Source organism: Microtus oregoni, unplaced genomic scaffold (assembly GCF_018167655.1).
Source record: "Microtus oregoni isolate MIOR12 unplaced genomic scaffold, Mior012 000006F_ref0000085, whole genome shotgun sequence".
In the NCBI taxonomy this organism is placed as follows: domain Eukaryota; kingdom Metazoa; phylum Chordata; class Mammalia; order Rodentia; family Cricetidae; genus Microtus; species Microtus oregoni.
This window is the reverse complement of record NW_024543065.1, coordinates 27,840,577-27,855,402: the sequence shown is the minus strand read 5'-3', so window position 1 is coordinate 27,855,402 and position 14,826 is coordinate 27,840,577. Positions and strand designations below refer to the sequence as shown.

General features: G+C 48.1%; 1 protein-coding gene across 1 annotated transcript in view; it reads left to right on the top strand.

The window, feature by feature from the left end:
- The window catches only part of LOC121449304, a 173,897-nt gene that overhangs the window by 16,208 nt on the left and 142,863 nt on the right, over nucleotides 1-14,826 (top strand). The window contains exons 2-8 of the mRNA XM_041653616.1: nucleotides 690-850; nucleotides 4,515-4,587; nucleotides 4,825-4,935; nucleotides 9,273-9,386; nucleotides 9,789-9,983; nucleotides 11,380-11,518; nucleotides 12,922-13,079. Of these exons, the coding sequence (XP_041509550.1) occupies nucleotides 714-850; nucleotides 4,515-4,587; nucleotides 4,825-4,935; nucleotides 9,273-9,386; nucleotides 9,789-9,983; nucleotides 11,380-11,518; nucleotides 12,922-13,079 (927 nt within the window). The 5' untranslated portion in view covers nucleotides 690-713. The remainder of the gene's footprint in view (nucleotides 1-689; nucleotides 851-4,514; nucleotides 4,588-4,824; nucleotides 4,936-9,272; nucleotides 9,387-9,788; nucleotides 9,984-11,379; nucleotides 11,519-12,921; nucleotides 13,080-14,826) is intronic.

Below are 14,826 nucleotides of genomic sequence, written 5' to 3'. Positions count from 1 at the left end.
TAACCAACTCCGAAGTCAGAGCCAGAGCGCACGTTCTTGAAGATTAGCCTAGTTGACTAAAGATTCAAGGCCAGCAGCGTCTCTAACCTACTTTTTTCTACTGTCCACTAGGCAGTAATTGCAGCAGAAGTCACGTTTTATCTGGCCAGTCCTTCCATTGCAAAAGTGGCGTTGGGGGCTGTTGAAGCAAGTTGGGGTACAGGGCTTGCTGACAAGCCCGAGCACCTGAGTTCTATCCCTGGGATCCTTGTAAAAAGTGGATGGAAGAAGCCGGGCGGTGGTGGTGCAGGCCTTTAATCCCAGCACTCGGGAGGCAGAGGCAGGCGGATCTCTGTGAGTTCGAGACCAGCCTGGTCTACAAGAGCTAGTGCCAGGACAGGAACCAAAAAGCTATGGAGAAACCCTGTCTAGAAAATAAAAATTAAAAAAAAAAGTGGATGGAAGGAAAAATCAGTTCTACAAAGTCACCTCTGACCTTGACACATACATTGTAAAGTCACCTCTGACCTTGACACATACAGTGTGGACGCATCCATCCCACACGTCGTCCATACACACCTGCGCAATGTAAACAGTCGCCCCTTCCCGCAAAGCTGGCCGGACTGACTCTGTTGAGCAGGTTAAAGCCCCACGACTGGATCGGGCCTGCTGAGAGGGTGGTGCGTAAGCTTCACGCTCTTCCTTTTCAGGGATTCGGAGGAGCAAGCAGAACCATGGAGAGTGTGTACAAGTTCTCCTCCACAGAAAGGGTGCAGCTATTGGAGAAAGACCTGGCTGTAAAGCTAAGCGAGCTGAAGGCAGAGCTGGAAGAACAGAGGCTCCGTCCAGAAACAGCCAACTGGACCTTCAGGTAAATTTGCACGGTCAAGCTGGGGCTTCTGGGCCTTGCCTCCCGTTCTCATCCTACGTGCTCAGTCTGCCCCGTTCTTTTCCTTCGAGAACAGTTGACATCACGCATGCTCAAATACAGGGCACGCAACGGTAGTTTCCAATACCGTTTCTTCCTTGCAGCTATTAACAAGCCCAGTCTTGCTAGGCTGACGGGATCAGATGCGATCTGGGTGCTTAGCGCCAGTGCGGCCACAGAGAACGTGACGTGACGTTTCCCAACCTGTCTTTAATGTTTCTAGAACAGCCACGGTAGACTGGAGCAAATCTTACTGAGTGGGAAAATACTTGCTATTTTTCTAAGTCCCAGAAGCTACTATATAAATGAAAAGTTTCATTTTACCTAATGACATTGAATATAACCTTAATTTTGATAAGACTTAAAAGCCTACCTAAGGCTAGAGATTTGGCTGTGGGTGCCAGGAGCGCTGTTCTGGCTGGAGCCCCTGCTGTGGGCAGTGCCTGCTGCTGCTGAGGGCCATCAGGTTGCTTCAGAGGAGCAGAGGGCCCGTGAGTCTTTCTGCCCTGGGCCTACAGGATCATTTCTGTTAACATGAGAAGCCCATTGGTGTGAGGAAGTGGTGTGAATGGCCAAGGGGAATGGGGAGGAGATGAGGGGAAGAAACAGTAATTGTGCATGTTTCTACTTATTCCGAAGTTGGTTCTGTGCCCTTCAAGCCAGGTGGTGGTAGCAGGTGCCTTTAATCCCAGCACTCAGAGACAGAGGCAGGAGGATCTCTGTGAGTTTGAGGACAGTCTGGTCTACAGAGTGAGTTCAAGTACAGCCAGGGCTACACAGAGAAACCCTGTCTCGGAGGGGAAAAAATTAAAAAAAAAAAAAAAACAGGTACTCCACACGTTCCATGGTGTCTGAGGGAGCTCAAGGAGGAGCAGAGAGGTGGGACGATCACAGGACCAAGATGGTCATTACTGCTCTTAGTCTTTCATTTGCAATGAGGCCAAAGCCCCTCTCCTACCACATAATATTATAGGATAAAAACTATGACATTTCAGAGATCAAGTGTTGATATTACAGCTTTTACACCAGTCAAGCGATTGCTCGCTGTGCCATGTAACACGAAGGTCTGAAGGGACTTTTGAGAGCAGAGTGACAGAAATCCTGGATGCTTACACTTCCCTATCACCCCAAAATGCTACACTATAGCCGTCTGGAAGAATCTAAATTCTAAAAGATGCATGTTCGCTGTTTTCTAGGTGTAGTGTTCTAAAGAAAGAAGAAAAAAAAAAACAATCTCCACTCCCGGTGAATCACTTCAGCATTCTGTATTACTTAGCTGAGAATTCTCTTTCTTTCCCTTAGTTTTTCTTTATAAACCCTCTGTTTTGTGCCTGAGTGCAGGCTGGGAGGCAGAGAACCACCTCCTGTGTCAGTCAGCTTCTGCCTTTTCAAGACAAGTCTCTTAGCTGTTGGCTTCCAGCCTCACCCACCTCACCACAGGAATGCTGGGATGCAGGCGCCCCCCAGTGAGTCACTCTGGGGGATCAGTTGGCCTTTGCATGGCAGGTGCCTTGTCTACCCTCTCCCAAGCCTGCCTGCCTTTCTTCCTTCTTTTCTGCTTTATCTTCTCCTTCTTTCTTTCTTTTTCTTCAAATTTTCTTTTTAAATTTTTATATTTTTTTCCTCACTTAATACCCTAAGCCCTAGACCTGGCAATAGTTATGTGTTTCACAATGCCTGCTGAACAAGTGGACAAATATATGTCACAACATTTGCTGAATTAATGGTCGCCTTGTTGTGGGTTAGTCACTTATGCTCAGTGGCCTCTATAACCAGTCTTTCTGTGGACTGCCAGGTCATAAATGGCGACATAGAGACTTTTCATTACTTATGAAAGCTTGGCCTTAGCTTAGGCTTGTTCCCAACTAGCTCTTGAAACTTAACCCGTTTATATTAACCTACATCTGCCACATGGCTTGTTACCTCTCCTCAGTACCATACATCTGACTTCCCCCGAGTCTGGTTGGAGAATCTCCCGTACCCCCAGTTCTTTCCCAGAGTTCCTATCTCTTCCTGGAAGTGCTGCCTAGTCTCTCCTGCCTAGCTATTGGCTGTTCAGCTCTTTATTAAACCAATCCGAAGCTACCTTAGGTGGGTGAGGAAGGACAGAGACACATCTTCATACAGTGTGCAAAAAGAGGATTCCAGCAGGCCTCTCTTAGGTCTTTCACAGGCAGGTTGACTGAGGGGAACGGTGTGGCTTGAGACAGAGTTGGGCCGCCAAGCCCCTTATGGTCTAGGATCCCCACGTGCCAAGGACGGGAGACACAATTACAAGGGAAGACTTCTGCAACTTCCATCAACAACTGAGCCCCTTTCCGTGGGTCACTGTTTGCCCAGCTCCACGAGAATATAGATCACACAGTATAGTTGTGATCGATGGCTGCTTTCTCCAGATCTTATCAAAGTCTCTCTTTCTCCCCCACATCACCCCATCTTCGCCAAAGTCAAAATACGGGGAAAGAGGTAAGAGATGGGTTATTTCCAGCTTCAAAACCTTGACACCAAGTGTCCAGATGGGTGCTTAGGCATCGGTGGCCCAGCGTCTTGTCCATTTGAGCCGCTCTTGTCCGGCAACCGTGCCGATCTTTTCTGTGCCATTTCAGTTTTATTATCCTTGCTGTCAAGGTGAGGACGTGTGTTTTCTTTTCTTCCCTTCTGTCCCCCTCCCTTAGTGGTGGAGATGGAACTGAGGGCCTTGGCCATGCAGGACAGGTGCTCTAGCCTCTGAACTTCATCCCCAGTCTAGTAGTATTCAACAGGACTGCTCCTCCACCAGGGAACATGCTAACGGTGTATTTTACATTATCTGAGGCCTCTTGGCGCCAAGTGAACAGTATCAACCTAAGTTGATTCCTTCACATGTGTGTTTGAACTATGGATGCACCGGGGCTCCCTTGCCAGAGGCTGCAGCATCCAATCTTACAAGTGTGGGATGTATTTGGGGATGCTATCCTCTGGCATGCCTAGAGCTGCCTTCCTGGCACTGTCTATGGAACTCCTCAGGAGAGGACCAACTTTCCGGCCACAAGCTCCACCCCTTACTGGGGTCCCTCAGCTTGTGGTCAAGCGGAGCCTCTTGCATGGCTGTTACATGTTTCCTAGGGACCAGCCATGTTTCTGAAGCAAAAAAGCTTGCTTTAAAAAGTTTCTGAAATATTTCCCATCTGATATCTATGGATTGTTTCTACCCTCTGATAACTCAGCAGGAACATAAAAACATTTTGTTTCAGTGACAAGGTACCAGTTTTCTGGGTCAACTAAGGGGAAACAGCAAGGTTTGATAGGCACGGGGTTTGTGAAAGGCGAGTGCCGGGAAATGACTGCCCTAGCGACCCTCCCTGCTCTCTGGAGCAAGAAACTGGGATAAACCAAAGGCCGAAGAATGACTCCGCGGGGGAAGGGGAAGGGTTAGTAGGGATCAGGTAGATCAAGAAAGTTCTGACTGAGACAGAAGACGTGACCTTTATCCACCCCCAATGGCCCAGAGTGATTACTCACTCGAAAACGAATGCTGGAAAGAGTCACAGGGCCACCAGGCTGGCCATCATCTCGTCTATCACAGCTTTTCGTAACCGCGGCTACTGTTGTCCAAATCTTCCTGCAGCTCTGTTCAAATACCGAAGGATGTCGCTCACTTTAGACGCGAACGGGAAGTGGCTCTGAAGAGAACCCTCCGGGTGAGTATGAGCCTGAGGGGCTTCAGGACAACACATTCCATTTCGCTGAACTAGGGAACTAACTACTCACAAGAAAAGTTTACTTTTTGCAAACGATTGATGTTATTGGTCAAAACAGCCCCACACCCTGCTCACTGCTAGGAACGTGCAAACCACTGTGTCCTTCGGGAGATCTGATTTTGTGACATTTGAAATTTGATGGATTGAGAATGTTTGAAATGCATTGTTTGGGTTTAGGTGGCGGAGTGCAAGCCCCTTGTTATTCAGGCAGATGTCCTGCAGAGGGAGCTAGAGAGCTGCCTGAGGAGAGAGTACACGCCGGAAAACCTCCCTCTGCTTCTGCTGCAGGTAAGGGTGCATCTTGTAACCTGTGTACACTCATGGAGTGCACTGGAAATGTATCGGCAAGCTGGTTTTCCGGCAGCTCCTGCGAGCAGGTGTTCTGGACGTGGGCAATTTGCAAACTTGATATTAGTGCTTCCTTTATTGGAGAATCTTTCGTTTTCACAGCTAAGTTCAGCTTAAAGTTGCTGGGCTGAGCGATTGAAGAGGCCTGGAAGACAGTCCTGAAAACCTTTCTTCAGAAAAATAACTCAAAGCAGGAAAATAGTTTTCCATCAAGATTGCTTCAGTGTTATAATAAAAGCGAGAGAGTGAGAGGGATAGGGAGGGAGGGAGGGAGGGAGGGAGGGCAAGAAAAAGGCAAAACATGTAGATCACTCCTTTGTAGACTATTGCTCCTAGCATTAAATGTTTATCTTCTTGCACAAGGATTTGTTACATCTTGTAGTTTTAATTTAAAACTATGTATATACACCTTATAATAGTGATCAAATAAAATATAGAAGAATCACTAAGTTTAGATGGCAGGATGCTGAAAACGCCCTGGACTGTTCTATAGCTCCTCAGTTTAACACAATCATGTACTATTTCAAAACTGAAAATGGTTCATTCTTTACATCTATCACATCACTTAATGCAGTCTGTGTTCTGAGTTCTTCCCCTCACGCATAAAAATTAGCTCATCAGCAAATAGTTGGCATTAATTAGAAAAGATAATGAGATTCTATTTGTAAGTTAAAATGTTCATTCAGAATGTTCTCTCCCTGTAGTTGTCTTCCCTCTTTCCCTCCTTCTCTGCCTCTTTCCCGGCCCACCTGCTTCCGCCCCTCCCTTCTTCCCCTCCCTCCCAGCTTCCTTCCTCCCTTCCTTCCTTTTTCCTGGTAACTCACTCTTGTATGTTCTGCACATGTATGTTCTGGTATTCATTCCTGTATATCAGTGATCTCAATGGAGAGAGAAGATGGATAGGGTAATAGGTTGATAGATATTTGTCCCCTAAAGGTCATATGACAGTGTCTGGAGGTGTTTTTTGGTTGTCAAAATTTGGGGGGCAGTGGTCATATACAGTTGGTAGCATCTCATGTTTAGTTGCCAGAGGCTAAGGATGGCATTGAACAAAGAATTCTCCCACAGCTGAGAATTACGCAGGTCCCAACTGTCAACAGTGATAAGGCAGGAAAAGTTCTAGAACAGCCTGAATTTCCACATTATACTCTTTGCTGTCTGTCCGGGAAGTTTCCTTTAACAAGTCATGTAGTTCACATCTGCCAGGGACAGAGTCTCACGGTGTTGTTATTTTATAAAAATTATTTTCCTTTCGTTTCAAAAGGTTGTTTTCGCCTGGTACCGAATTCTGACAATTTTTTTTTTATCATTTGTTGCTTTAAAGTTGCTATTCTGTTCTCTGGTGGCTTGAATGGATTCACTTCTAACACAATGCATTTCCTGTTCCCTGGCTGTTTTAAGCTTTTAGCACTCTTTACCTGCTATATGTGTGTGTGTGCATGTGTGTGTGTATACATATGTAATACACATATATTGTGATGTATACATTCATACACACACATAGTGAGGTTTTCTTGATTTTTCTCTTGCTTGGAGTTATACTTATTTTTTTTGGGTTGTGCATTTAGTTTTTATTTTTTCCAAATGAGGAAAGATTTCTCTTGGCTTCATTCCAGGGTCACGGGTGCAAAATCACAACACTCACCTCAGAGGGGATAAAAAATGATTTATTCTGGAGCCAGATGTGTGTGACCCTGGCCCAGGAGCATGAACTCAGGTTGTCTCAAATTCCATGTCCCAGTGTGGTAATAGAGTCATAAAGGTCTTACAGTAATGTAACAAGGAACAGTCACAAATCAAGATGTTCTCCAGCACACTGGTGGGAGCCGCAGGCAGGCAGATGGCAGCAAACGGCCAGATTTCAGCTCCAGTCCGCGTGGGTGCTGGCTGGCGGTGTGGGTGCTGGCTGGCCGTGTGGATGCTGGCTGGCGGCGTGGGTGCTGGCTGGCGGCGTGGGCGCTGGCTGGTGGCGTTCTTAGTCTGGCGGCTGGGTGGAAGTTAATGGTCTCTTTGAGCATTCCAAAGGATTTTACCCAACAGCCACAGAGAATTCAGATCGGACACAGAGGTGAAGATTTTAAACATTTTAGGGGTTAGAGAAATGCTCCATGGTTAGAGCATTTACTACTCTTACAGAGGACCTGGGTTCCATTCCCAGATCCACAGGACAGCGCCCAGCTGTTTGTAACTCCAGTTTCCGTTGCTGCTTCACTGTGCGGTGCTCCTATTGCTGTTCAAGCGTGCCAACCCTTCTCGTGCTCATCCAGTTTTTGGTTCAAATGTGTGTTTATTTTTAGACTTCCCAGTTCTCTCCCAGCTCTGTTCATATTTTACTTTCAGCCTTTGAGCACGCTGAGCATACCGTAAGAGACCTTTAGAGAGTGTTGCTTGCTAATTTTCTTAGCCCTGTCAGTTCTTACGTTCGCATCACCGATTTCCTTCCGTCCATAGGGCATTTTTATTGTTCCTTTGCATGTCTAATAACTTATAACAGAATGCTAAAAGTCAGCAGTTTTTCACTACTGGGTGCCATATATTTTTATATTTCCCATAAAGTGTTGGACTTTGTTCCGGCAAGCTCTTAAGTTACAGATGAATTCACCCCTTTCAAGGCTTGTCTCAGGCACCCGAGGAAGAGTTTTCACACTGGTGGTTGGAACCTGACGGTCTCGCAGCTCTGTAAGAACTCTGGATCAGTTGGGTATAGGGCCCAGTTGGTTATTCTTTGCGCAGCCTCCTGGAGTTTAACCTGCTGCGTGCCTGGCTAGGCACTGGACAACAGACCCGTGGGGATTTATGCAGATTTCTTGAGCCTTTCTCTGCAGGGCTTCCTGGCTTCCTCCTCTAGGCGCTGCAGCCTACGATCTCCCTGGTGTCCTCCACACATTTCATGTCACTGTCCTTAACTCAGAGAGGTTCCTTCTGTGCTCAGGGTCCTCTCCTCCTTCCCATGCCTCGGAAGCGCGAGTGAGGTCCTCTCCTTCTGGGAACCACGGGGGGGCGGGGTCTTTTCTCCATGGCATTGTGTTGTCCAGGATGAGAAAACCGTTGCCTCGTGTGCTCTGTCAACATTCCTACCTGTGATGAGAGACTGACAGGACTCATTTCTTCACAGGCACTGTTGTTTTTATTGCTGGAGAGAAAATTTGCATTTTAAAAACACATCTGCATGACTGGCCTTGATCCTCCTGCCTCAGTCTCTTGAGTGCTAGGATTATAGAAACATATCACCGTATTTAACAATTTTTAATTGTAAACAAAGTTTATCAGTCTGATTTTATAAGTTACAATCCTACCTTTTCCTTTTCTTTTTTATTGTTACGGGATGTGTACGTGATGTATGTATGTAGGAATGTGCTACGGTGTGCGTGTGAAAGTCAGTGGACCTTTGTGGAGTCAGTTCCTGCTTCCACCTTTGCAGGGGTCCCTGGGCTCAAACTCGGGCTGTCAGGACTACATAACAAGCTCCCTTCCCCAAAGAGTCACTTCCCTGGTCCATTCATCATACCTGTAATGTCCTTTTGACCAATAGCTTTTGGTATGAGTATGTGTCCCCATGAATCCATGCTTACATGTGTGTGCTTGTATGTTTCCCAGGGAAAACCTCACGCGTCATTCTGCAAGTGCTGTTCACCTTCTTCTTTTGAGACAGATTTTCACAACTGGCATTTGCCAAGGAGGGAAGGTGGAGTGGTTAGCAAACCCCAGAGACCTGCCTGGCTCTGCCTCCCTGGTGTTCTGAGGGCTGCCACCCCTGGCTTTGTTTGTTTGTTTTCTTTTCCTTTCTTCCTTCCTTTCTTCCTTCCTTCCTTCCTTCCTTTCTTTCTTTCTGCTTTGGGGGGGTGGGTGTTTGTTTTGTTTGTTTGTTTTTCCCATGGGTACTGGAGATGAAACTCGGGCTTTTGTGCTTTCATGTAAAGCGTTTTACTAATTGAGTCTCCTGTGCATAATTTCAGTTCTTTAACCCAAAATGTCAGCTTGACTTTACCCCCTCTGACACCTCTGATATCCTGATTCGCTGCCCACAGTTCGGTAACTGACGGGTGAGTTTACGATCAGCCCACCCAGCGGCAGATCGCAGATTTAGACACGTCCACTTCATCTTCACGTTTGAATGATCTTGAGCCAGACTTCATTTGATAGTGTTCCTATAGGGGAAAAAATGTTTCCAAAGCAACGAAAGATTGATTTACTTACTATTAGTGTTCTTGAGACTCAGTTCAGGCTTCGTCCTATAATTATATTCTGGTAAATTCTTATTTTTGTTGTTGGGAAAGTATTACACAGAGAGAATTACACACCTGGCCCAGAGTAAACATTTGCATATGCTGAGATGGAAGCGGCTCTGCCAGACCAGCGAGACCATGGAAGAGCTCCACCCGCTGTACAAGGTAGGAAGCCGGGGGCAGAGCCTGTGGCCTCTAGACATGTATTTTTAAAGACTTTATTTTAAATTGTGTGTTAGTCCACATGAATGCAGTGCTCATAGAGGCCAGAAGAGGGCATCAGACCCTCTAAAACTGGAGTTACACATGTTACATAGATGATATGCGTTTTTCTTGTAGACCCAAGGCAGGAAGCTCAGAGGGGGCTTCCTGTTACCACACAGCCTCCTGCACTATCAAATTGTTGTCCCTCAGAGTTGGGATAGGATGACCACGGCTTCTATCGCCCAAACCCAAACTTTAGAGGAACGCAGGGGTTCCCAAAGCTCCTTATTGGACCCCCAGACAGCATGGCAGAGAGCAAGGCTCACCAACAGCCCATGGTCTGTTTGCATCTCTTTGGAACAGAGACAAGTCGGCTACATCATGCAGGAGTTCAATGATGCAGTTCAGAGAGCAGAAAGACTGTCAGTGGCTAGAGAGAACTTCCTCATGGGAAAAAGCAATCCCCCCAACCTGGTGACACCAGAAGACCTGACGATCTACACCAGGTGGTTAGTGTGTCACCTGCACTCGCTCCGGCCCATCCATCACTATCTGCAGGTAGTAGGAACCATAGAGTGGGAAGGGAAGCTCAGTGTCCCCCCGCAGCACCTGGTTTAAGGTGCTTACTGCTGGGTGCTCTGTTTTGGGGTGTTCACTGCCTGGTGCTCTGGTTTGGGATGTTCATTGCCCGATGCTCTGTTCTGGGGTGCTCACTGCCCAGTGCTCTGGTTTGGGGTGCTTACTGCCGGGTGCTCTTTTTGGGGTGTTCACTGCCTGGTGCTCTGGTTTGGGGTGTTCATTGCCCGATGCTCTGGTTTGGGGTGTTCACTGCCCAGTGCTCTGGTTTGGGGTGTTCACTGCCCGGTGCCCTGCCTACGAAGGCTGCTGGCAGCTGGGAAAACACCCTCTACCTCACTCTGTGTCAGTTTGGCTCTCTCGCAAACCTCTCTCACACCCTGCTTTATACCCCCTCAGCTCCTGCTTCCGTTGATTTCTTAGGATTCGTTTTCTTTGTGAATTGAACACGTTCTTTCACTTGGCAGTATTTCAGGAGGAAATCATAGGTCAGGATGTTTGCCCTAGGCCCACCCAGCAAAGACCTGGCCTTTGCTGAAGTGTTAACAGGGTCCTGGGCTGGTGGAAAGAGGACAGGTAAATTTCTACCACAATACAATGGGGTAAAAAAGGAAGAGCCGGGCTGGACATGGTGATGCTGCCTCGTCCCAGCACCCTGGAGGCTGTGTTAGGAAAGCCTTGAATCTGAGACCTGCCTGGGCTCCACAGTGAGCTGGAGGTTTGCCTGTCCATGGTGAACTTGTCTCAGAAATAATAACGACTGATAATAAACAGTGAGGTGGCTGTAACGGCTCAGTGGTAGAATATGTATGAAAGCCTGGGCGGGGCCAGGAGTTCAACCCCCAGCACTGCCAGGGAGAGGGGTCAGGGGAGAACCACTGGGTGAGAAGAATCACGTGGGAGAGGCCCCAAGTCAGCTTAGAGGATCACAGAAGCATAACATGACCTCATTCCCAGAAACTGGTGGTGGCCCAACTCCATCCCCTCGTCAAAGCCAGGCAGCCCCTGTGGGCTTCTTCCTCCCCAGTCATATGACAATACAGACACGCGCTCCTAGATCTGGGACTTCCACTAAGACCGAGTCCTTTCTCTTCACACCCTGAGCACCCCACACAGTGGCTTTCCCACCCATGTGCATGACCACTGTGGGGCTGGCTGGAGCTGGGTAGTGGGGGTGGTGGTGGTGGTGGTGGCGGCGGCGGCGGTGGTGGAGGCGGCGGCGGTGGGGGTGGGGGTGGTGGGTACTTCGAAGTTGGAAGCAGTTGCATCTCCCAGCTCTGCCCTCTGCCACTGTGCAGGTTTCTAAGGTGCCACCCAGCCTCCCTCCTTTCTCTGTCACAGTGAAAATACCTGTGTCCTGTCGGTTGTGTCTCTGCAGGCCCTCCAGTACTTGCCCATCTCCAGAGCGCTGCATCTAGCTGATAACCGAGTCTATGGACCTAGTGAGGAAAAGGAAAATATCGGTGTGGCTGACCTTAACTCTGCATCTCCCGGTCCCACGGGTTCCAGCATCTCAGGTAAGACATTGGCTCTCACTAGGGAAGAATGGACACGGAAGGGCTGTGGTTTTGTGCACGGCCTCTTTTGTTCCATGATCTTCCAGAACGTTTCCTACATGCCAAAAAGTTGGATCTCTATAATAAATTGTAATTTACTATGAATATTTCCCAATGGAAGACAGTGGCCATATACATTTCTGTCTCCATCTTTAGAGTTAGCATATTAAGAAGCAAGTACACTGGCCTCTGGCCTGTTTCTGTCACGGCCCCCTATGGCCTTGCAGGTTACTTCCCGGGGCCTCAGTTTACTCATTTCTATATTAATCCCTTCAGGTGAAATGATCTCTAAGACGCTGACCAGGTTTAGTATCACACAAGTGCCGGAGAATTTACATCCGAATCAATTTCATAGTCTATCCACCCTTACTTTATGTTACATAGAACTGAGAAGCCTGATCAGGTTTCTGCTCTGAGGGCACTTGAGTGACATCCCATTATATACAGAATGTCCCAGGAGCACCACCTGGATGAGCAGCCAGTGGCGGGGACAAGGAAGGCTCCTTGGTTTCTTCCGAAAGTTTAGTGTGAGTTAGCCAGGAAAAGCAAAAGGGGGCGCTGGTTAATTTGTCCCTGGCATAATCCACCTACTACGGCACCCAGATAGAGTTGCCCCCCTGTCGTTGTCAGGGTTTCTACTGCTGTGACAAAACCACCGTGACCAAAATGCAAGCTGGGGAGGAAAGGGTTTATTTGACGTCCACTCCCAGATCATAGTCCGTCACTGGAAGACGTGGGGACAGGAACTCAAGCAGGCCTGATACAGAAGCCATGGAGGGGAGCTGCTTTCTGGCTTGCTCCCCGGGGCTTGCTCAGACTGCTTTCTTATAGAACCCAGGACCACCAGCCCAAGGATGGCACCCCCCCCCCAGCATGGGCTGGGCCCTCTCTATCAATAACTAATTGAGAAAATACCTTACAGATGGATTCATGGAGGCATTGCCTCAACTGAGGCTCCTGCCTCTCTGATGACTCTAGGTTGTGTCCAGGGTCAAGCTGGCACACAAAACCAGCCAGTGTCCCCATCCAGACAGTCCCTGAGAGGTCAGCCAGTGTCCCCATCCAGACAGTCCCTGAGAGGCCAGTCAGTGTCCCCACCCCACTGAGACAGTCCACGAGAGGTCAGGTGGGCTTCCCTGTGGGCTGTGAGATTGTGAGGAGTCCTTGGACCTTCCCAAAGAAAGCTGAGTCGGGGAAGTGGGGAGTGGGCAGCCTGAAAGCCCAGCCAGGAAAGATAACAGGGCTTGGAGGCCAGGGGAAAGCAGAATGGATCTCCACCAGCAGAGGGCGTGCTTTCCACCCTTTTCAAGGCCATGTGCTTACTGTTTCTGGTCTTCTGATTCTTGATTTTGGATATTTTTCAGGGCCAGGGAGAACAGATACGACGTTCGCCCTGCCTCAGCACGTGATGGAGCGGGAAGAACTAGAGCCTCGGCTGAGACGCCTGCTCTCGCATTTCCGTATCCCCTACGACTTACAAAAGCTGAGAGACTCGGCCAAAGAGATGGAGCTCTTTCCTTTGGTACCTGTTTATAGCAAGTTTGTGCTTACTATAAACATGAGTAGGTGGCAGAAGGTGCCTTTATTACTACACAGTTGCTTGTCTGTTTGTTTGAGGCAGGATCTCAGGTAGCACAGACTGGCCTCAAACTTTGCAGATGGTGAAGGATGACCTTGAACTTCCCATCCCCCTGCCTCCACCTCCCGAGTATCTGGATTGTAGGTGTGAGCTGCCACCATTGACTTAAAGATGTTTATTTTTTTTTCTGCCAGTGTTTGTTTCTAGAGTAGTAAGATACAGTGTTAATAAGCTGTCTTTGGCTAAGAAGAACTTTCTTTCCATGAGAAAACAAACAAACAAAAAAGGTAGGATATGGCCTGAAGAAGATAGAAATGTATACCAGGTTGGATAGACATGCCTGGAAGAGCTGTCAAGAATGTGTCTAAGTCTGAGCGTCATGTGTCTAGTCTAAGAAGGGATCACGGGTTCTTGACATATTAAATAAGGTTATAACCAATGACATGCACCACAGGTTCTGAGGGACACAGTCGTGCCCCTGATATTTTGTTTGTGATGTAACAAATAAAGTGCAGAGCTAAGCCACTAGTTAGCCATAGAAGCCAGGCAGTGGTGGCACACACCTTTAATCTCAGCACTCAGGAGACAGAAGCAGATGGATCTCTGTGAGTTCAAAGCTGCCTTGGGTTACGCAAGAATGACCCAGTCTGAAAGAGAAACAGAACCAGGCAGTTGTGGCTCACACCTTTAATCCCAGTATTTGGGAGTCACACGCCTTTAATTCTAGCACTAGGGAGGTAGAGATAGGAGTGATATGACTGGATAGAGAGAGGACTATAAGGCTTGAGGAGACAGGAGCTTGGTTGCAGTCTGGAGAGGCAGTCTGAGGGTTTGCAGAGATAGTATCTCCTCTTTGGTCGGAGCATTGATAGAGCTAAGAACTCTAGTGGCTGGCACCTCTGCTTCTCTGACCCTTCAGCCTCACTCCCTAGTGCCTGACTCCTGGTTCTTCTTAAGACCAATTAGAATACATGCTACATAGCCCCTTCCCACTGCAGCTCATGCTACACTTTCTTAGACGGAAAACCTCGTAGTAATAAGAGTCATATTAAGACCTCTTTCAAAGGGAAACCTGGGGCGGTGGATCCAGAACTCAGATGTATAACTTGAGAACCAACAACAGTGCTTTAACAATGAGATATCTTGCGGGCTCTAGTTGTACCTTGTTTGCAAGATAAAAACGATCAACTGGCTGACCGGAACAGCAGAAATCTAACCTGGGAGGCTTCGGATGACCTTGGGATGTGAGATCACCACTTCTCTCCTGACACCCCATGTCTGTGCTGTGGGAGGAGCTCTCTTGTAGAGCTCTGACCTTGGGGGTCCATTTGCTGTTGTTTTCACGGCAGCCTCATTTACCCGGACTGCACTGTTTGGTCTGTACCACACAGCTCACTGGACCTGGCAGGAACTCATTCCTCTGGCTTCTTGGAAGATGGTGGTGTGTAGCTTTGCCTCCCCTGCTCCTCCTTCTATTCCTCTTCCTTCTTCTGCCTCTCCCTCTCTTTTTTCCTTTTCCCCCTCCCTCCCTCCTCTCTGCTCTACCCCTTTCTCCTCCTCCTTCCCCACTCCTCCTTCTGACAGTCTTTTATGTAGCCCAGTGTCCTAGTTAGGCTACTATTGCTGTTATGAATTGCCATGACCAAAAGAGGAGAGGAAAGAACTGATTAGCTTACACTTCCAGATCACG